The sequence below is a fragment of the Macaca thibetana genome, chromosome 3 (genome assembly GCF_024542745.1).
Source record: "Macaca thibetana thibetana isolate TM-01 chromosome 3, ASM2454274v1, whole genome shotgun sequence".
Taxonomy (NCBI): domain Eukaryota; kingdom Metazoa; phylum Chordata; class Mammalia; order Primates; family Cercopithecidae; genus Macaca; species Macaca thibetana.
Window position 1 is genome coordinate 7,129,002 of NC_065580.1, and position 22,269 is coordinate 7,151,270.

General features: G+C 36.9%; 1 protein-coding gene across 27 annotated transcripts in view; it reads left to right on the plus strand.

The window, feature by feature from the left end:
- The window catches only part of KMT2C (lysine methyltransferase 2C), a 302,450-nt gene that overhangs the window by 184,664 nt on the left and 95,517 nt on the right, over positions 1 to 22,269 (plus strand). For all 27 annotated transcript variants that reach the window (XR_007724532.1, XR_007724542.1, XR_007724544.1 and 24 more), the window contains exons 15-20: positions 6,497 to 6,616; positions 9,368 to 9,484; positions 15,021 to 15,122; positions 15,313 to 15,417; positions 21,012 to 21,193; positions 21,444 to 21,608. Coding sequence is in view for 1 of the 27 variants with exons in the window: in XM_050785764.1 (XP_050641721.1) it covers positions 6,497 to 6,616; positions 9,368 to 9,484; positions 15,021 to 15,122; positions 15,313 to 15,417; positions 21,012 to 21,193; positions 21,444 to 21,608 (791 nt within the window). In the remaining 26 variants the exon portion in view is untranslated. The remainder of the gene's footprint in view (positions 1 to 6,496; positions 6,617 to 9,367; positions 9,485 to 15,020; positions 15,123 to 15,312; positions 15,418 to 21,011; positions 21,194 to 21,443; positions 21,609 to 22,269) is intronic.

A 22,269-nucleotide genomic window follows, 5' to 3' on the forward strand; every position in this document is an offset into this window, starting at 1 on the left:
CAAAACATTTTGAGAAATATGAAAAAAGCAGTTCCAGAATTACTGGTGAAATTAAAATACCAAAAGAATTCAAGATCGACAAACTAAGACTGTTGCTGTGCTTTCACAGTCTTTAAGGACTGAAGTAGAAATACTCTTTTTCTGTTGTTCATGGAATACGTTTTAATGTAGATAATTGCTAAACCATTTGTTGCAGCAACAAATCATTCTGCACATTTTCAAATATATTAAGTTTTGAATATATAATCCAAGTAACCCAATATAGAGGATTTTCTGAAGTGGAGATGTTAGGACCCAGAAAATGGAATTTATGTCTCAGGTATTGGACATCCATTATCAAACATCAAATCATATAGAATTATTTTCCTTTAAGGAGGTTAGTAATTAAAGTTTAGTTTTTTGTATTTTTCCTTTCATATGGAATGTTTTAGGTGCTATTTAGTGAGAAATATAATGCTTATTTTCTTTATGACATGTTTCAAATATATCTCAAATGTGTGGTTTAGAACCTAACTGACTACAGGAATAGTAACACATTTTTCTGATGGCTGTGAATAGAGTAAGATTCCTTTTGTTTTTTGTTTTCTTGCCTACTGTAGACGCAGGATTTCACAAAGATGAGGAAAAATTAGACATGATAAGGTAGGAGAAGTAACAGACAGCAAATTGGATGTTGTTTCATACAAATTGTCATAATGACTTAGTTGTATTTTCACATCTTTTATTGAAGTTATATATTTATAAAATTTAGTATTTCATTTTTCAGCATTTAAAAATATTTATTTTTTAATAGAGATGGGGATCTTGCTGTGTAGACTAGGCTGGTTACAAACTCCTGGCCTCAAGCGATCCTGCCATCTTGGGTCTCCCAGAGTGCTGGGATTACAGGTGTGAGCCCCACAGCGCCTGGCCCATTTTTCAGCATTTTTGTAGGTTTATGTACTTTGCGACTTGGGTTTAAGAAAGTGGTTATTGACACTGCCACATATTGTAATCAGCTTGGTAGATTTTAGAGCATCAGTCTAATGGTCCTACCCTAGACCAATTAAAATGCACTTCTAGGATCATCTTTGACTATAACCCTGAAAGCGGAGTCCTGAACTAGAGAAATGTGCTACTTGTTTTATTGATTTTTAAAAATGCATTAAACTTAATACTATAAGGAATGGTCTTTTAAAATGGTGGAAAATAAAGTGGAAATTTTAAATTTATCATATTAAATCATATCATTTGTTTTTATTTCTGTCTTTAGTCCATTTCTCTCATTGCACGGTTGTATTCCCATTCTGATTAGGAAATTCTGAGATCATAATAATCTTAGGTCTTCTTGTATTATTTACCCTGTATGTATCATCACATCTTATAGAAAGATATTTAAATGTAATCACACTACTGTAATCTAGTTCAGACACCTTCATGTTCTAATTGCTTTCATGTTGGTATTGAAAGATTCTATTAGGCATTTTATGAAACATATTATTTGCAGGAGATATTTCTTTATTTTTTTTAGTTTTTATTTTTTTATTTTGAGATTGAGTCTTGCTCTGTTGCCCAGGCTGGAGTTGTGGCGTGACCTCACTCACTGCACCCTCTGCCTGCCTGACTCAAGCAGTTCTCCTGTCTCAGCCTCCCGAGTAGCCGGGACTACAGGTGCACGTCAACACACATGGCTAATTTTTTAAATATTTTTAGTAGAGACGGGGTTTTGCCATATTGGTTAGGCTGGTCTTGAACTCCTGACCTCAGGTGATCCACCCACCTTGGCCTCCCAAAGTGCTGGGATTACAGGTGTGAGCCACCACGCCTGGCCTGCAGTAAATATTTCAAGAAAATTTCATAAATGAAAACATAGGTAATGTATTTTGATATCTCTTGGACAAATTATAACAAGTTTACTTTATATTATAAGAAGAGTACTTTCAGTTTTAAAAGTAGCCAGAGAACCATAGTTTTAAACCTAAAACATACCTACCCCTTTGGAACATCAAGCTAACGATACAGCAGGTTAGAAGTACCAGACTTCCCTTTTAGTTTACTTGTGCTTGTTGTGGTATTTTTGGAGACATTACTGTTGCTAGCGCCACCTAATTTGTATTCTGAAATTATCGAAGGCTAAAGCGGATAAAACTGTTTCTTTTGTTATCAAAACAGGATTAGGTCTAATTTCTTTTTCTACTTGATATTGAACTCAATTTTATATATGAGACTTCTTTTAAGAATTCCTTTAATAGTGAAGTGTTTGCTGCTGTAGCTCCAATGTACACAAGTGATTATATTTACCAAAAAGACAAACTGTAAACTTGTTTGTTTCTTTTACTAGTTATCTTCCTTTCTGCTCTATCTCTTCATTGCTTTCACTTTTCCTAAAGTAGACTCACTGTTTATATGCAACCTTGGTTTTGCATAGTATGTTGGAAGAGTGTGGGGCCGGGATTGATTTAGGATTTGGAGGTGTAAAGTTTGCCAGTGAGACACCAGACCTTCTCTGGCTGCTTTTAAAACTGATAGTACTCTTGGGCTGTAAGAGTGACTTTGATCATATTTAACAACCAGCAATAGAATATGACTTTTAATAGAAAGTTGCTTCTAAATAGCCTGTCCTCCACCTGTCATTATTGTTCTTATTTCCCCATCCCACAGTCCCTGTATAACCTACTAGCTTGGACAGTTTACCTGGGAAATTGGCCTCAAAGCAGAAAGAAATTTAATGCTAATATTAAACGATTTTGGGGTTAAATTATTTTTCTTGGGTTCAAATTCAGTCCCTGCCAGGTAGTATTTTTTTAGTTTCTGTAGTATTTGATAGCAAGTTGGTTCTATTTACAACTTAATGATTACATTAGGAACTCTTTTGCTTTTAGTTCAGTTGATAGATTAAGGGGGCATTATATAGATTTTTTTTTTAGTAATTTTTAGTAACTTTTATAAGTGAAAAAATTCAAAATTCTAGGTTATTACTGGTGGAGGCATTAGTGTATTTCATGTCATAGTTCATTGTTTATTGATGAATTCATACACAGATGCAAAAAGAGACAATAGATGCTGAGCAGAAAAAAAGTTCAGTAAGTGCTGAACAGAGTGCTTAACATAGCACTGAACAGAAAGGAGCATGATCTTCAATTACAGTATAGAAAGTGCTGGATTGTAGGAGGAGAGCCCATATATTATAGGGGCAGCTAACCTTTTCTGAATGGTGTAAGTTCTTGATCAAAGCTAAGATCTGAAGGACAATTTAAACTTTGATAATTATAGCTATATTTTAGTTTTAAGGTCTAAGGAATATACTAGATAATTTGTCAGAATATCAAGTATAATGATAATTTTTCTTCAGAACTATAAAATTACACAAAGTCTGTCTTCTTTTTGAAATGAGAGAAAATTTTGGCATCAAAGCTAACTTTTAAATTATGATGAATAATACATAATTACCAGAAAATTCCTATTTCTGAAATAAAATTATTCAACATTATTTTTATCTTAGAGTATGACTTTCTGTGTCATATTTTTGAGAACTGTCTACTGCCAATGTAATATTAAACTATCGACTAAAAGGAATTTAAGATGTAAGCCAAATCTCAGAGAAAAACCAACGGAAATATTGAGAGAACTAAATTTAGATATCTCTTGCTCCCCACTTCCTACCACTAAATACAATTGCAAACAATAAAATGTCCCAGGTGGTGATGGAATGAGAGGGTACTGATGTTGTGGTAAGAGAGATGATGGTTCATTGGGAGTACTAAGGAAAGGTCTCCTGATGAGAAAATATTTAAGGCCATACCTGAAGGGTTAGAAAACGCCAGACATGGCTGGCCATGGTGGCTCACGATTGTAATCCCAGCACTTTGGGATGCCAAGGCTGGTGGATCCCAAGGTCAGGTGTTTGAGACCAGCCTGACCAACATGATGTCTCTACTAAAATACAAAAATTAGCCGGGCATGGTGGTGCGTGCCTGTAGTCCCAGCTACTCATGAGGCTGAGGCGGGAGAATCACTTGAACCCGGGAGGTGGAGGCTGCAGTGAGCCGAGATCGCACCACCACACTTTAGCCTGGGTGACAGAGCGAGACTCCATCTCAAAAACAAACAAACAAAAAAGCAGCAGACATTTATTGAAGGACTGGAATGGTATAGTAAAGTGTTCTGAGTCAGTTGGGCTCTGACTGATAAAGAGCTTGGCATGTTTGAAGGACAGAAGGAAGCCAGAGTAGCCGAGCACAGTAGCAGGGAGACAAGTGCCACAAGATGAGGTTGGAGAAGGCTGGGAAAGGTTTGTCTTTTAGGTGCTTTGAGAAGCAGGTGAAGGTTTGAAATAGAATAGTGACTTGCTTGATCACATTTGTACTTGCGCAAAGGTCCTCTGGCTGCTGTGGGGAAAGGCTGGAGTAGATGCAGGCTGGGAACAGCATAACCAGCAGTAGACTCTTGCAGCATGTTAGGCGAGAGATGGTGGTGGCGACAACTGGGCTGCTGGCGGTGGAAGTGACAAGAAGTAGAAGGATCAGAGACAAAACTTGAAGATAAAAAGTCTTGAATTTACTGATGATCTGCATTGACGAAGTGTTGGGGGAGAGGACTGAAGGAGCAGAGGAGAGTGACAAGGGACTGGGTGCCATTTATAAGGATGGGGAAGACTGGGATGAAACCGGTTAAGGGAGAAATTTTTTAAACATGGCAAACTTAAGAGGTTTTGTGTGAGAAAATGGAAATGCTAAGAAGGAAGTTGAAAATCCTGCTAATTTGGAGATACCTGATTAAAACTAGATACAAGAATGTTAAGAGGCAACAACTTCCAAGACACCCTTGTTGTAGATAATACCATTTCAGGTCTAGGCTCAACCCCTGGGAAACTCCAGGGCTTTGGAAGTCAAATACAGGAAGAACATGTACGGGAGATGAAGAAAGATTAGCGAGGAAGTCAGTGAAACATCCACAGGTGTGCTGCTGCCAAATCCAGCAGAATAGTATGCCACATGTTAGGAGCATGAGTAAAATGAGAAAAGAGAAATGGCTTTTGACAATACAGAGGTTACCTAAGACCCTGGACTACTAATAGTAGGGAAGAAGACATAGGTACAGATTCAAGTTGATTTGAGATTATGAAAGTGAGGTAATTGACCTGCAGTGGTTGCTGCTTAGTGAAATCAGCATAGTGATTACTTGAGCTAGGTTAGAGATTTGATGGGTAAGAAAGAATACCCAAGGGTGATCCTGGAGGGAAAATAAATAAAGTCTTTGCTGGAGAGAGTGAGTTGGATAGCCGGACTTCAATGTCTGTGGATTGAGTTTGTGACTTAAAAATGAAACCAGTCTATTGCTTGCATGGCTTTTCTCAAAATACTGTTATTCCATTACCTGTCTCTTACTCCAAGAGTAGTCACATTCTTGTTTCTAGTTATTTTAATTCCTGGTGGTATTTTTATGTGATTAATGAGATACTACTTGTTAATTTGATAATATTCTAGAAACCCGGTAAGTACTATGTACCTTGTCTTAAGTTTTGGTTACTTAATTGGTAAAATTATAGCATGCACCATTGATTTACCTAATTCAAAATAGATTATTTTATTGTTTGACATTTGTCTTGTGTTTTTCTTTAAAATGTTATCTTTGTGGAGTAAACATTTTTTTGTATGCTGTTTAGCATCTTCATCAGATTAGTTCAGGGTGTTGCTGAATGTGGTTATTTGGATGTAGAATGCTTTAGTTTTAGTTATATAGCTTTTAATAAGATACTATTTTCTATATAATTTATCAGATACTTTAGGCATTTTAATTTGCAAATTTAGGACAATTTGCTTTAACATTTCTTCGTATTTGTCCATTGGATGTAATTTCCACAAATATTCATTTCCCTAAGTAAAAACTGAAACCCAAACCCACAACTAATGGTCACTGAAGGAGGAGTGATTAAATGCTAACACAAATAATGGTATTTGTATTTTAATGTTACCAACTCTCCACAGTTTAAAGTTTATGCATTTATCGATTGCTTATGTTTCTCATCTCATTCTTTGGCCTACTGGTTTTGGTCGTTTATAGCTATAGAATATAGAATTCCTTATGGTTATCCATTTCTCCTTTTAAGTAGAATGATAGTTGTTAGAAGAAAAATAATCCCCCAGTACTTTCTTCTAGTGTTAATCCTTAAAGTGTGATTGACCTTTATTTACTTTTTGGTGCGGTAATTGCAGTTCATGAGTCAATGTTGATGTCATATAAACCTTAATTTTTAATGTTTCATTGTAGTGATGTCTCAGCCAGAATTAAATATTTAATGTAAATTGTAGCAGCAAACATTTAAGTTATTTAAGTTATACTTAAATGTTTAAGTCACTGTTAGTGATAAGCTTATTTTGCCTTCCTTGAAGCAACTTGTCCTAAATTTCCATACGTTTGCATTTGTTTTTGCTGTTCTAAAATTCCTTAGTTGCTGGCTTTGACCTTTTATGTTGCTGAGTTTTACACATCTATTTTCTCAACTGCCATATCCTAGGGGGCTTGGAGTACCCATAATACAGTGAGCCCACCTTCCTGGTCCCCAGACATTTCAGAAGGTCGGGAAATTTTTAAACCCAGGCAGCTTCCTGGCAGTGCCATTTGGAGCATCAAAGTGGTAAATAAAATTGCATTTACATTCATATATCATTTCTGTCTGATTGTTTTGCCCTACTGGATGTTAAGAATTAAATCTTTCTTTTCTAGATTGAGCTTCCAGAGACACTTTTTAAATCTAAAAATTTTAATGTAAAGAAATAATATGCATTTAAAAATCAAGTACACATTTTTAATACCTCTTTTTATGGTTAATTCCTTTTGTTGTGATTACTACTGTTTTTATGAGGGAGAAGTCCTTGACATGTAGACCAAAAGGTAATTACGGACATTTTCATTCACGATATCATAAAACTTTGTTGCTTAGAAAAAAGCAAAAGAAAAACTCCATTAATTTATTATGTTCTCATGGAGAAGAAATACCAAAATTGTGGCAGATTTCATTGTCTGTGGTTAATACCTTAAAGTGACAGGGCTTTTCCCCCCATGCCATTGGTTGGTGACTCTGTCAGTCCTTGAAGTAAGTAGTGTGATGCATTTTGAAGAGAAAAAAATTAATTTGGAAAAGTATTAACTCAAAAGTTAAAATACCTCATTGACTAGAGGTGACAATTTTTCTTCATCTTCCATATTTAATATTCTGGAATATGACTGTTTAATTTAGACTCATCAAGGATTTTAAGGAATTCTAGATTATACTTTATTTTCTTTCATGACTGGAAGAACAATTCTTTTTTTTTTTTTTTTTTAACTTTCCTACCTCCCCCGATATCATCCAAGATATTGAGGTATAAATATTTTAAGAGTCATTTGACAGTTTTGTAATATAGACCACCAGTTTTCACTTTTTGTTTTTCTGGGTCAGCATTTGATGTTGGAGAAAATAATTGAGAGATTACTGTAGTATTGGTTTTTAATCACTGACTTAATTTTTCAAAAATCTTTAATACCAATTTAAAAACAAAACAAACTTGGCCAGGCGCCATGGCTCACGCCTGTAATCCCAACATTTTGGGAGGCTGAGGTGGGCGGATCACTTGAGACCAGGAGTTCGAGACCAACCTGGCCAACATGGTGAAACCCTGTCTCTACTAAAAATACAAACAAATTTAGCCAGGCATGGTGGCATGTGCCTGTAATCCTAGCTACTAGGGAGGCTGAGGCAGGAGAGTTGCTTGAACCCAGGAGGTGGAGGTTGCAGTGAGCCAAGATTACACCATTGCACTCCATCCTGGGCGTAGAAGCGAGACTCCATCTCAAAAACAAACAAACAACCCAAAAAACTAAGCTGATCCCATACATCTGTTGTTGAAAGAAGCTGATGCATCTCTCAAGGGATCTCAAGGAGAGCAGGTTAAGAGAAGACAGGAGTGGCAGTTTGAAACTGGAAGCTGGCTGTATTTATTACATCCAAAGGGAAAAAAACCATTCCTCCCGTTCCTTTTATTCATGTGTATCTATTTTATGCTTACAGTATCACCATAAAGTTTTACTTGGAAATCATTCTGCTAAATAGGGAATAAGTTCATTTCAAACTATGATAAGGGACATCAGTTGAAGATATGACATATTATTTAACTTGTTGGGAGGGAAACATCAAAGTATTTTCCTGAGCATCTGGATAATTTTAAATATACATAATTCATCTACTTAGGTAGGTGCCAGGTTTTTTCAAGGAGTAGTTAATTAGTACAAACAAGGGTGGGGGAGCAGGGAGCACCATACTCTGGTTCTTAAATTATCAGGGAATTTAACTAACACATTTTCCCATACGTTTATTTTTTGTGTAAGAAGTCAGATAAATTATTTCCATTTCAAGTATTTATTCAGATTATTTAAAGCAAAGCTTTCACAAAGCCTTTTGCCAGCTTTCCCATAATCCTCAAATATTTTTTCCTGGCTAGACGCTTAGGCTTACTCCTGTAATCCCAGCACTTTGGGAGGCAGAAGCAGGAGGATCACTTGAGTCCAAAAGTTCTGGGCTGCAGTGAGCTGTGATCACACCACTGCACTCCAGCCTGAATGACAGAACAAGTTCTTGTCTCAAAAATAAAAGTAATAATAATAAATTTTCCTCTAAGTACTATGGTGAATGAGGTAGAAATGTTGAGTTCATAAGAGAACTGTTGAATAGTGAAGGAAACTGACTTAATTTTAATGACAGGAAGAATACTGTTACACACTAGCAAAAATGAGCTTTCATGCTGATGTAGCAGTACAGAATATGGTTCCAACCCAGGGACGCTGGAGCCAGACTTGCTAGATAAGTGACTTTGGACAAGTTACTTAACCTTTTTACTCCTCAGCAAAGTCATCTAAAATGGGGATAATAAAACCTGCTATATGGGATTGTTGAGAGTAAAAAATTCTTAGATTAGTACATAGTAAGTACTCAATAGATACTAGCTATTACTGTAATCACTGCAAGACCAGTTAATGAGAGAGTTCTTCCTTATACTTACTCTATATTAAATATAATTTGTTGCACTTCGAAATATCTGGATTAGGCTATAGTTGTTGTAGCCACCGAGAATGTAGGAGTGGGAAAGAGAAAAATCATGCAAAGGCTTGCTGAAAGCGTTCACAGTGACAGGCCCAAGGTATGATTCTAAGGTTGTAAACGTTTTATATTTAGATTTTTAAGTTGTGGAGTATGCTTTTAAAGATACAAATAATAAGCCAGGTTTCTTAATACTTACCTAAAGAAGTGTTTGTGTAACATTTGATAAAATGTTTTATCTCAGTGGCATTTGGATTTAAAAATTCTTTTCGCCTGTCACAGAATGTTGACTTTTCCTAATCTGTTACATAGGGCCGTGGGTCTGGATTTCCAGGAAAGCGGAGACCTCGAGGTGCAGGACTGTCGGGACGAGGTGGCCGAGGCAGGTCAAAGCTGAAAAGTGGAATCGGAGCTGTTGTATTGCCTGGGGTGAGGCTTGCTTCATGTATATTTTCTCTAATCTAAATGTCAGTTGATGAAAATCTCACAGCAAGTTATTTTGATCTTAAGAATCATATAAATAGGCCAAAATGTTTATTTTATTTTATTCTGTCTCTATTTTGCTTTTTTTTTTTTTGAGCCTCTGGTTACATTTTCTTGTATATTTACTTTCTCATCCTTTCTCTTTCCTTACCTTCCTCTTTGACTCCTTATCTTTCTATGCCAACCCTCTCTAAAAAGTCAATGTGTAATATAGTTGCTCTTTTATTTAAAAAATTTTAAGATTGATAGATATTTGCTTATATCATGTTATGAGGCTTTATTTATATGTGCATTACAAACATATTTGCTAACTACTAGCAAATATTTTGTGTAATAACTTCACTATTTTATTAAAATCCTATTTTTAAAATTCTGAAATGTCATTTTAAGTACAAGTGAAATTGTCCAAGTTTACTACTAAACCAGGAGGAGTAAGGAAGCTTAGATTCTTGTCCTTTTTTCAAAAAGAAAAATTTTAAAACAAGGCTTATTGAGGTATAGTTGATATAAGCTATATTTGACATGTACAATTCCATAAGCTTTGATATATGTATACACCCTTGAAAACGAAACCACAATGATGATAGTGAATATATTCATCTCCCAAAGTTTCTTCATGCCCCTCTGTAATTTTCTGCATTTCCCCTGCCATCCGTCCTCGTCCCCAAGATTAGTTTGCATTTTCTAGAGTTGTATGTAAGTGGAATCATACAGAATTGTATGCTTTTTGGACTGATTTATTTCAGCACAATTATTTGGAGATTCATCTATGCTGTTGCCGTTTGTTAACAGTGTACTCCCTTTTCTTGCTGAGTATTAATAAAACTGTGTATGCACCACGGTTGTAGACCTGTGCACTTTTTTTTTTTCCCTTCTTTTTTTTTCTGAGACAGGTTCTTGTTCTAATTCCTGGGCTGGAGTGCAGTGGTATGATCATAGCTCACTCCAGATTCGACCTCCCACCTCCATCTCCCAAGTAGCCGGGACCATAGGTGTGTGTCCTACTACATACATCCAACTACCTTTTAAAAATTTTTAATAGAGACAGCATCTCACTATGTTGTCCAGGCTGGTCTCGAACTTCTGAGCTCAAGCAGTTTTCCCACCTTGGCTTCCCAAAGTGCTGGGATTACAGCCATGAGTCACCATGCCCCAGCCTGTAGTCTTACATTCTTGTAATGTCTTCGTCTGGTTTTGGTATCAGCGTAACTCCAGCTTCTTAGAATGAATCAGGAAGTATATTCTCCTCTTCAGTTTTCTGGAAAAGTTGTGTAGTAGTGGAAATATTTCTTCTTATATTATACATGAATTTATTAGTGAAACCGTCTTGGCCTGAAATTTTCTTTGTGGGGTGGTTTTTGTTTTGTTTTCTTTTTTTTTTTTGTCTTTTGAGATGGAATTTCGCTCTTGTTGCCCAGGCTGGATTGCAATGGCGCGATCTCGACTCATGCAACTGCCGCCTCCCAGGTTCAAGTGATTCCCCTGCCTCAGCCCCCTGAGTAGCTGGGATTACAGGTGCCCGCCACCACGCCTGGCTAATTTTTTTTTGTATTTTTAGTAGAGACAATTTTTCACCATGTTGGCCAGGCTGGTCTCAAACTTCCGATCTCAGGTGATCCACCTGCCTTGGCCTCCCAAAGTGTTGGGATTACAGGCGTGAGCCACCGCGCTCAGGCTGGAGTGCAGTGGAGTGATCTCCGCTCACTGCACCCTCCACCTCCCAGGTTCAAGCAATTCTCCTGCCTCAGCCTTCTGAGTAGCTGGGATTACAGGTGTGCACCAACATGCCCGGCCAATTTTTGTGTTTTTGGTAGAGATGGGGTTTTGCCATGTTGCCCAGGCTGGTCTCGAACTCCTGGCCTCAGATGATCCGACTCCCGAAGTGCTGGGATTACAGGATGAGCCACTGCGCCCAGCCTATGGGACAGTTTTTAGCAACAAATTTTCTTTCTTTAATAGGTACCTATTTAGGTTATCTGTCTCCCCTTGCATAAATTTGCATCTTTCAAGAGATTTGTTCATTTTGTCTATCTTGACAAATTAAAGGAATGGAGTTGATCATAATATTTCTTACTGTTTTAATACCTGTAGAATCTGTAGTGATTTCACCTTCCTTATTCTCAATACTAATAATTTGTATCTTGTCTTATTTTTTTCCTGATCAGTCTGGCTAGAGATTTATCAATCTTATTGATCTTCTTGAGTCAGCCTTTGTTTTCATGGACTTTTCTCTATTTTCTTTCCCCGTTCTGTTTTATTGATTTATATCCTCATCTATTTTTTCCTATCTTCTCACTTTGAGTTTAATTTGATCTTCTTTTTTTGTTTACTCTTTTGTGTCCCTGTTTGGAAGGGACATTTGTGAAGCTTAGGTCAGAGCTTTCTGTTCCTTGACTTATATCTGTGGTCTAAGAAAATGAAATATCTATCACCTTCTGAATAAATCACACTATTATCTATGCAGGCAACAATAACACTTATTTTCTCAAAGTTTACCTTTGCCCTCAAGGTAATTTATTTTTCTAGCAGCCTAAAGGTCATGAAATAAATTATAAAATAAAAACAGTGGGTCCTCAAGCTAGATGATACTGTTTTCTTTCTTGCATGGACAATTATTTTAAAATATTTTGGTTTTTCTGCACTTATTATTTAAATATGACTCTCCACCTCCCACTTGAATCTAGGGACATTGTAATTTTTTATTGCAGACTTTGTTTCTGGTTTATACTGGGAATATATTGTTACCATTTTCAGTGAAAGCATTCACTGGTTAAATTTCCTTTTAAAAATAATAATGGATCTTTACAATTTCTTTGAGCTACTCAGTGTTTATAAAGTGTCGAAATTTCTGTTAGTGGTTGGGAGGTAGAAATAGATACTTTATCTCTATTTTAGCCATTTCCACAATTATATATCTTAATAGTCTTCTCAATGCATCATTAGTCCTATGGCTGAATTAATGATTACTTTTAGTGGTCACTTAATTTCTTACTGATCATGATGATTCTACTTTTGTGAATCATCTTGGATGATTCTCTAAAATCTTAGAAAACTAATTTTGAGGTATGCATATAACACATCAATACATTTTTTCTATTTACAAAATTAAAGCATTATAGGTAGATCAGAATTTACCATTACTAACTCCTCAGTCCTTCTTATTTCCCTGTTACCAGTTTGGTATATTTATATATTAGGTTGATCTGTATGAAATTGCCAATATTATTTCTGAACTGATGAAAAGCAGCAGTTTCTTATGATTCAACGTTTTACATGTGCCCATAGACTACATATAATGACTTTGCATGTTTTTATAAGTGCTACACCTCACATACTGTTCTGCAATTTATTTTTTCACTCAACAATGTCTTTTGATAATTTCTTTCATGAGAGTCCATATAAATTTCTGCCTCCTTGCTTTTAAAATGTTGCATAATTTTCTAATGTTTGGATTTGCCATTGTTTTACTTATTCCGTAGTGATGAATATCGGCATTATTAGGGTTCATATGACTGTAAATTGCTCTTATAAAGCATTAGTACTGTCCATTAAAACTGCTTTTACACCGAGCGCGGTGGCTCATGCCTGTAATCCCAGCACTTTGGCAGGCCAAGGTGGGCGGATCACCGTGTCAGGAGATCGAAACCGTCCTGGCTAACATGGTAAAACCCCATTTCTACTAAAAATACAAAAAAATTAGCCGGGCGTGGTGGCAGGCGCGTGAACCCAGGAGGCAGAGCTTGCAGTGAGCCGAGATCGCGCCACTGCACTCCAGCCTGGGGGACAGAGCGAGACTGTCTCAAAAAAACCAAAAAAACTGCTTTTAAATGTATTTGTTTTGAAAAATACTGAGATGTAGTCCTTCTATTTAGTTTGCCTGCCTGCCTGCCTGCCTGCCTGCCTCCCTGCCTCCCTCCCTCCCTCCCTCCCTTCCTTCCTCCCTCCCTCCCTTCCTTCTGTCCTAACTTCCTTCCTTCTGTCCTTCTTTCCTCTCTTCCTCTTTTTTTTTTTTTTGGAGATAGGGTCTTGCTCTGTCACCCAGGCTGGAGTGCCATGGTGTAATCTTGGCTCACTGTAACCTCTGCCTCCCGGGTTCAAGTGATTCTCCTGCCTCAGCCTCCTGAGTAGCTGAGACTACAGGCGTGTGCCACCACGCTTGGCTATTTTTTGTATTTTTGGTAGAGACGGGATTTCACCACGTTGCCCAGGCTGGTCTTGAACTCCTGAGCTCAAGCGATCCACCCACTTCAGCCTCCTAAAGTGCTAGGATTATAGACATGAGCCACCACACCCAGCTGGTTAATCTTCTTTCAGTTGTTCCTCAAGAAAAGTAATTCTATTGTTTTATGTTTTGACCTTGAACATAACCTGCTGTGTTTCAACTCTGTCTTTCCAGGCTTAGGTTGTAAGCTTTTTAAAGAAAGAGGATTGTATTTTATGATTTTGGCACTGTCCTCCTTGTCTTCTTCTACAACTTCTAGTTCAGAGCTTTATTTTGTTTCATAATCACTCTAGAAATTAGTAACAAACCAGTGGGTACTTAGTTGATGTAGTCAAATAGAACTAAGTCCAGACTCAACAATATTGGTTGATAATCATTTGGATAATACTGAAATTTTGATATTATTCAAAATAATATTCTAAAGTGGTATAATAGAAATATAATGAGAACCACATATGCAATTTAAAACTTCCTAGTAGCCACGTTAAAAAGTTACAGTGAGCTGGGCGCAGTGGATCACTTGAGGTCAGGAGTTAGAGACCAGCCTGACCAACATTGTGAAACCCCATCTCTACGAAAAATACAAAAATTAGCTGGGTGTGGTGGTGGACACCTGTGATCCCAGCTACTTGGGAGGCTGAGGCAGGAGAATAGCTTGAATTGGGAGGCTGAGGTTGCAGTGAGCCGAGATTGCACCATTACACCCCAGCCTGGGCAACAAGAGTGAAACTCCCTCTCAAAACAAAATAAAGGTTATAGTGAACAGGCTAAATTAATTTTAATGCCTTTCATTTTGACTGATATATCTAAAATATTACCATTTCAACATGTAATATATAATTACGTGTTGTATTTTATGCTTACAGTACATCTCAGTTCAGACTAGCTACATAGCAGATCCCAAGTGTGTGTCACTAAAATAGAGTGATAGATTTGTGTGTGTACATACATATAATATTATCATTTATAGTTTCTTGATTAGAATTCTGCATGATCAAGTCTTGCTAAGACAGGTTTATTGTATTTTCTCATTACTTCTTGGTCTATAGGAATTCTACCTCTAAAGAGAGAATTAGGTGAATAATAAAATGTTATGACTCCATTTTATGGTAGTATTTTAGCATTAATAGTATTTGGAATTGTTATTCTAGACCTTGGCAAAAATATATGTTTTGATTATGAATTTTCTGAAGCTTTCCAGTTAAGTGTAAAACAAGTGAAAAATATAACTTCGTATTTTGTGTATTTTGCTTTTTATAGGTGTCTGCTGCAGATATTTCATCAAATAAGGATGATGAAGAAAACTCTATGCACAATACAGTTGTGTTGTTTTCTAGTAGTGACAAGTTCACTTTGAATCAGGTTTGAACTTAACAATTTACTGTCTTCCTCATTGAATTCCTCCTTGCACATTTCTGCTTTATCTCATATACAGAAGTCATCCAATATCTAGCTATAGAGCTATATTAGTTAAGAAGGTATTTTTAAAGTAAAATTTGTAGATTTTTAGCTTAGTCTCCATTTAAAATATGTTCTGTTTTCTTAACTTCAGGATATGTGTGTAGTTTGTGGCAGTTTTGGCCAAGGAGCAGAAGGAAGATTACTTGCCTGTTCTCAGTGTGGTCAGTGTTACCATCCATACTGTGTCAGTATTAAGGTAAACATCCTTAAATTGAATTAACAAAAATGTAGTGAATTTTTATTTGATTTGAGTGGTAACATGAACTCCCAGTTCTCACAGTTAAGTATGATGAATACTATACATATGTGACAGTATTTAAGTACTTTAAATACTGCTTTTAAGGGTTTGCTATCTCAAGAAATTTGCTCCTCTATAAATCTTATATTGTACTAATATCCTGCTTTTGTCTTGAAAAAGTAAAACATAAAAATATGTGCATTTAACTTAAAAGATAATTTATACTATTCACAAAGATTTTAGGTTTAACTGATTCATTTTGTCTGTTGATTTAAAAAGCTGAGAACTGGAGTATTTAGTAAAAAATTATTAGCCCATTCTGTTCTTTCCCACATTCTCTTTCCTCTATGCTCACTCGTATACAAAAAGACATTTTCTCCTTATAGCCAAAAGAAACAAAACAAATGTCATATTTAATGCAATTGGTAATAATCGAGAGTCAGCACTGCTCACTTTCAAGCATTTCAGGATAGAGGCTTTCTGGGGAACCTTTTAAGTGGTATCGTGTGCTTGGTTTTAAATATGGACAGGTCTCAATACTTCAGTAGTTGAGGTTCTTGATGTTTTCTTTTTAAGAACTCAGTCTTTTTTTTTTTTTTTTTTTTTTTTGAGACGGAGTCTTGCTCTGTCGCCCAAGCTGGAGTGCAGTGGCGCGATCCTGGCTCACTGCAAGCTCCGCCTCCCGGGTTCACGCCATTCTCCTGCCCCAGCCTCCCGAGTAGCTGGGACTACAGGCGCCCGCCACCTCGCCCGGCTCATTTTTTGTATTTTTAGTAGAGACAGGGTTTCACCGTGGTCTCGATCTCCTGACTTTGTGATTCGCCTGCCTCGGCCTCCCAAAGTGCTGGGATTACAGGCCTTAGCCACCGCACCCGGCCAAGAACTCAGTCTTAATAAAACTTACATATTTGAATAAAGTGTCATGGCCACTGGAAGCAAGCATGGAGGTATAGCTGTACAGCAGAGGTCTTAATGTACTCCACAAGTAAATCTTTTCTAGTACTGCCATACCATGTACTATAAATACTAACCTCAGTTTCAGTGATAGGTCATGAACTATGAGTGATTTTTATACCTTTCTCCCCTGCCCTTCAAACATGACTGTATTATATCATTGTCAGTAAAATGTCAGTGTAGTAAATAAATCAACATTATCTCCCTCAGAATTCTTTGTTGATAACTACACTAGTATTTCTTTTATAGGGTATTATAGGTTTTTGTGAATTTAGGAATCAAAATGAAAGATTATAATTAATACTATCCAAAATAGAAGATTAGTACGGTTAATTTATGTAGTCTTTTAAAATTAGTTGCTCGTGATATTTGACTGAAAAAGAGTATATAAAGCCAATTAAAAAATAAGAGTTATATATGCATAAAATATGTTTCTTTTCTTCTTTGTACTTTGTATAAAAGTTGCTGTTACTAGATTTTGTGTTTTAGAATACTTAGTGTTTTGGACCGAAGGAAATTGAATAAGATCCCTTCCAAGGTAGTAATGTATTTCTTTTAACCCATCCAACAATTACCGAATTCCCATTTTACAGATGAGTTAAATATGACTTACATAAGTTAAGATTGGACAATTAGTTCACTGTCAAACACCTAGTTACTGGTAGAGCTAGAATATGAATTCCTATTTTTAAAAGTTGTATGTGGTTCCTTTTATACGATGACGCTGTTTTGGACAGTGTAGGATACTGCAGTCTCATTGATTGAGAAATACAGCAGTATCTAGAAATATACTAGGGATATTTGAATTGACTCAGTTTGAATTTTTGTTGTAGGAGGCGATTGTTTGTGGATAAGTTTGATACCTTTGAAGCTTCTTTTTAAGCTTGCTGGGGCAAGTCTAGAAAGCCTTCACTCTCAGGTGGATGTTTTCAGACTTTATGGTTTTAGAACCTTAACACTCTTTAAAATTCCTGAGGACTCCATAGTTTTTGTTTATGAGGATTTTAACTATGGACTATTCACCATTTTAGGAATTAAAACTAGGAACATTTTATAACACAAGACTACAGAAGCACAACCCGCATAATGTCAGTGTAATGATATGATACAACATGTAGCCTCTATAAATACCACTATAATTGTGAATGAATTAAAGTGAAAAAAAGGCAAATTAAATCCTAGTATTATTTAAACTTGTTTTAACCTTACAGGCCCACTGGGGTTCCCTAGACCACACTTTGGTAGCTGCGGTCCTAGCATTAGTTTAACCCTATACTTAAGACTTGGCCTTTCTGGGATCTCTACTGAATTCTACCCCCTGTTCACCATTGTCTTTGTACTCTGACTGGTTGGGCTTCACTTGTCTTTGAGCCTTTTGCAAGCTCGGTAACTGTGCAGCTTACAAATTCCCAGTAGGTGTACTTTCCCCTGGTTGGGGGTCTTTGGCCTTATAGCAGTGCAGCTTGGTGTTCTGCCAAAGACTTCAGGGGAATCCTTTAGATTTCTGGAGCTCTTAGTCCTTATGCTTCTTCATTTTGAGTACTGTGTCCTGCACATTCCACTGCCTCACCTTCCCTAACCCCAGGGAGGCCATGGATTGTTCTCTGATGAGGTTCTCCTTCCCTGGGCAGCGGTCTGGAAACTGTTTCTAGGTGGAGTATCACAGGACCCCCTGAGTGTTTCCTTCCTCTCAGAGACCACTGTCTCCTGTGTTATGTGTTGTCCAATATCTGAAAACAAGTGTTTCATACATTTTGTCCAATTTTCTAGTATCTTATGGGAGAACAGGCTGGTCCCACCTACTCCATTATAGTTGAAGCATGTATCCGTATTAGATTATAAAACAGATCTGTAACAATTTTGGACAGGGTACCATGAATGGAATCCTGGATGACATCTTATTTGAAAAAATTTTTAAAACTAAGCCTAAACTGGTTCAGCAGAAGAAAAAAATGACTTGATAGTACAACCCCAGTACCTAGGTTAAAAGGAAATTTCACAGAGGGAGAAATTGTTCAAGTGTTGAAGTACTAGCAATCAAGAAACACAAACACTAATGTTTCCATTAGATTTGAGAATAAGAAGGTCTTGACGAGCCTGGCTTAAGCAGTTTTGAGTGGATGTGGGCGTAGAGACCATAGTGTAGTATGTTGAAGAGTGAATATAAACTGAGAAAGTTGGAGAGTTTGGTTGTAAAAGGGGCCACAGGTATCTGTGAAGAAAACTTAGGAGGAATGAAAATAAATATTTTAAAAATTCTGCCACTAAACACCTCAGATCTGTCTGCCACTTTATCTTCAGATCATCATTGAAGCCAGGGTTAGGCAGACTGGCCCATAGACTAAATCTGACCCATTTCCTTTGTTTGCAAATAAACTTTTATTGAAATATGGCCATGTTCTTTTGTTTACATATATTTGTAGTGGGTTTTGCCTTACACTGGCAGGGTTTTTATAAAGTTGCAACAGGTCATATGGCCCTCAGAACTTTCTATTTACTCTCTGGCCCTTTATTGGAAATGTTTGCTGGCTACTGCTCTAAGCCACCCTGATCTTACTCCTAGGCCATTTCCTTCATGTGGGCAAATAATATATTAACTTGGTAATCTAAGACAAGTTCTTAAAAATCATATAAGCTAATCAAATTAATAAATATACATGTTTAAAAACCAAATGACATGAAAAGCTTTGTAATGGGCCGGGCGTGTTGCCTCACACCTGTAATCCCAGCACTTTGGGAGGCCGAGGCAGGTGGATCACTTGAGGTCAGGAGTTCGAGCCAGCCTGGCCAACATAGTAAAACTCTGTCTCTACTAAAAATACAAAAATTAGCTGGGTGTGGTGGCTCATTCCTGTAGTCCCAGCTACTCAGGAGGCTGAGCCAGGAGAATTATTTGAACATGGGAGGCAGAGGTTGCAGTGAGCTGAGATCACACCACTGCATTCCAGCCCAGGCAACAAAGCAGGACTGTCTCAAAAAAAAAAAAAAAAAAAAAAAAAAAAAAAAAAAAAAAGCCTTGTAATGAACAACCAACCCTTGTATTACTTTACCTCCATGTCTGAGGCAATCACTTTTCATCTTTTCAGGTCTTTTTTCTTGTAGTTAGTGCTATAGCTCTAAATGATAAACTGGTTTACTGCTTTATCAGTGCTAGATTTTGTCGACTTTCTGCTATGAATTAATCAATTCTGATTTAGGTCTTAAAATACACCTCCTTCCTTCTCCCAATATAGTTGTATTACTATGTTTAGTTCAATTAATAAGGTGTTGATTTTGACTCAGTGAATGTTCACTGCAGATCTAAATAGTGTACTATGAGTTTCTTTTGTCTTTCATGGAGTTTTTAATAACAAGAAAGTAATAGTGACTCTCCATTTGTTCTTTGTTTTTGCCTACTATACAACTATCATATAAGATTATTTTTTAAAGTACCGTTTTTTTCTGGGAAGAGTCCTACCCTCCTCCTGGACATTCCCTTCTCCTGCTCTGAAACATGCCAGTAGCTTCTAGGTGTGTTGTTCTCATCCTTAAACTTTCCTGGCCTGATGTCTTTTGTTGGATCTGTTGATTTATAGATCCCAAATCTTCCTTTTCTTTATCCTCATTCTGTTCCACATATCTCTCAGTAACTTTATTAGAAGGAGAATGAGGGAGCTGAATTTTGAGTCTTCCTGTGTCTACAACGTATTCTGTCTTCACACACAGTTGCTTGTGTAGCTAGGTTGAGAATTGTACTTTGAAAAGTGTTTTCTTGTAGAATTGGAAACTTATGCATCTGGATTTGGGAAGTTTGGTGCCATTCTGATAGGTGTTCCTCTGAATTTAACTCTTTTGTTTTCTTCTCTGGTATCTTTTAGGCTTTCATGTACCTCATGATCTGAATTTTTATTCTCCACCCTCATTACCTGCTGTGTCATTATCATGTGGGCACTTGGTTGGTTCTATCTGTACACCCTAGTCTCTTGAGATCTTTAAGAAGTTCCACAATCTTAATATTACATGGTGTGACTTCCTTCAGGAGTTGATTAGGGATTTGGAGATTCCCAAATATTCTACTAACACCCTTGAGAGAGAGAAGAATAAACAGAGGAGTGAATGTGAACTTCGGAATTCCTAGCTTCATAGTCTAAATAGAAATCCTCTAAGATAATAAAATGTCCCTAAGAACTCATGTTTTACATTATTATTTTTTTTTGGTATTTTTTCTATTGATTTTAAGCATGGAAACGTAGATGGAGATTTTGTTGATGTATTTTCAAATTATGTATCAGTAATAGGGAAACTTACTTGATTTCTTTAAAATGTGGTCACTATATCTATAAATATAGTGGACGTTAAATGTACAGCATAAGGTAATTATGTGGACTTTAAAAAGGCATTAAAATATATGCTACTTTCTATTATTCTGCTCAGTAGGCTCCTAAAAGTGCATATGAACATGCCCAACCCAATATTGGGCCTCCGTAGGTGCTCAATAAATGTTAGTTGATTGCCTCTTTTCTGCTTCTAGGTACATAAGCACCATACTAATTTATATAGTATATTTGATTATGTTAGGTTAATGCATAAATCACATGGATTGGTTGTTTCTTTTACAGATCACTAAAGTGGTTCTTAGCAAAGGTTGGAGGTGTCTTGAGTGCACTGTGTGTGAGGCCTGTGGGAAGGCAACTGACCCAGGAAGACTCCTGCTGTGTGATGATTGTGACATAAGTTATCACACCTACTGCCTAGACCCTCCATTGCAGACAGTTCCCAAAGGAGGCTGGAAGTGCAAATGGTACTCTAGGATTTGTTTGCCTTGCTAGTCTTTCAAGTTCAGAACTTTCTCATACCACTTTAGTTTTTAAAAATTAGCCACATCTATTTAATTGAATAATACACGTATGCTATGATAGATATCACTAATCAGAAAAATTTTCACATACACATTAAATCATTCCCCCATTATGTTCGTATGTAGCTTCCTGAATTACAGTAACTGAATAAGAAAATAAAATTGAGACTTTTCGGGGGGATTTGGATTTCAGGTGTGTTTGGTGCAGACACTGTGGAGCAACATCTGCAGGTCTAAGATGTGAATGGCAGAACAATTACACACAGTGCGCTCCTTGTGCAAGCTTATCTTCCTGTCCAGTCTGCTATCGAAACTATAGAGAAGAAGATCTTATTCTGCAATGTAGACAATGTGATAGGTATTGTGCTATTTTTTCATCTTTTTAAAGCTTTTCTCTTTGAAATGTAGCAAAAAGAAAATGGAAAATAGCTTTTCCTTTATCATAAGTTTTAGGTACAGAACTTTTTGCTTTGTAGATTTTTAGTCACCTAGAAACTTACAGAAGTGATTTCCTGTTTTGAATTCTCAATTCCAGACTAAAGTTTTTTTTTTGGTTTTTTTTTTTTTTTTTAATTTAGAGACCGAGTCTCGCTCTGTCGCCAGACTGGAGTGCAGTGGCACGATCTCGGCTTACTGCAGCCTCCGCCTTCTGGGTTCAAGCGATTCTTCTGCCTCAGCCTCCCAAGTAGCTGGGACTACAGGCGCGTGCCACCACACCCAGCTAATTTTTGTATTTTTAGTAGAGATGGGGTTTCACCATGTTGGCCAGGATGGTCTTGATCTTTTGACCTTGTGATCCACCCACCTCGGCCTCCCAAAGTGTTGTGATTACAGGCGTGAGCCACTGCTTCTGGCCAAGACTAAAGATTTTTAATTTAGGCCTTTTTGAGGGTTTAGAAATCCCTTGAAATTAGATGGAGAATTATTGCCTTCATCTATGCCATTTCTTATGGAAGGTTTCTGAATCTTTTAATAAATTATGAAGAATATCTAACACATTCTGTTCTCCTTAAACCACT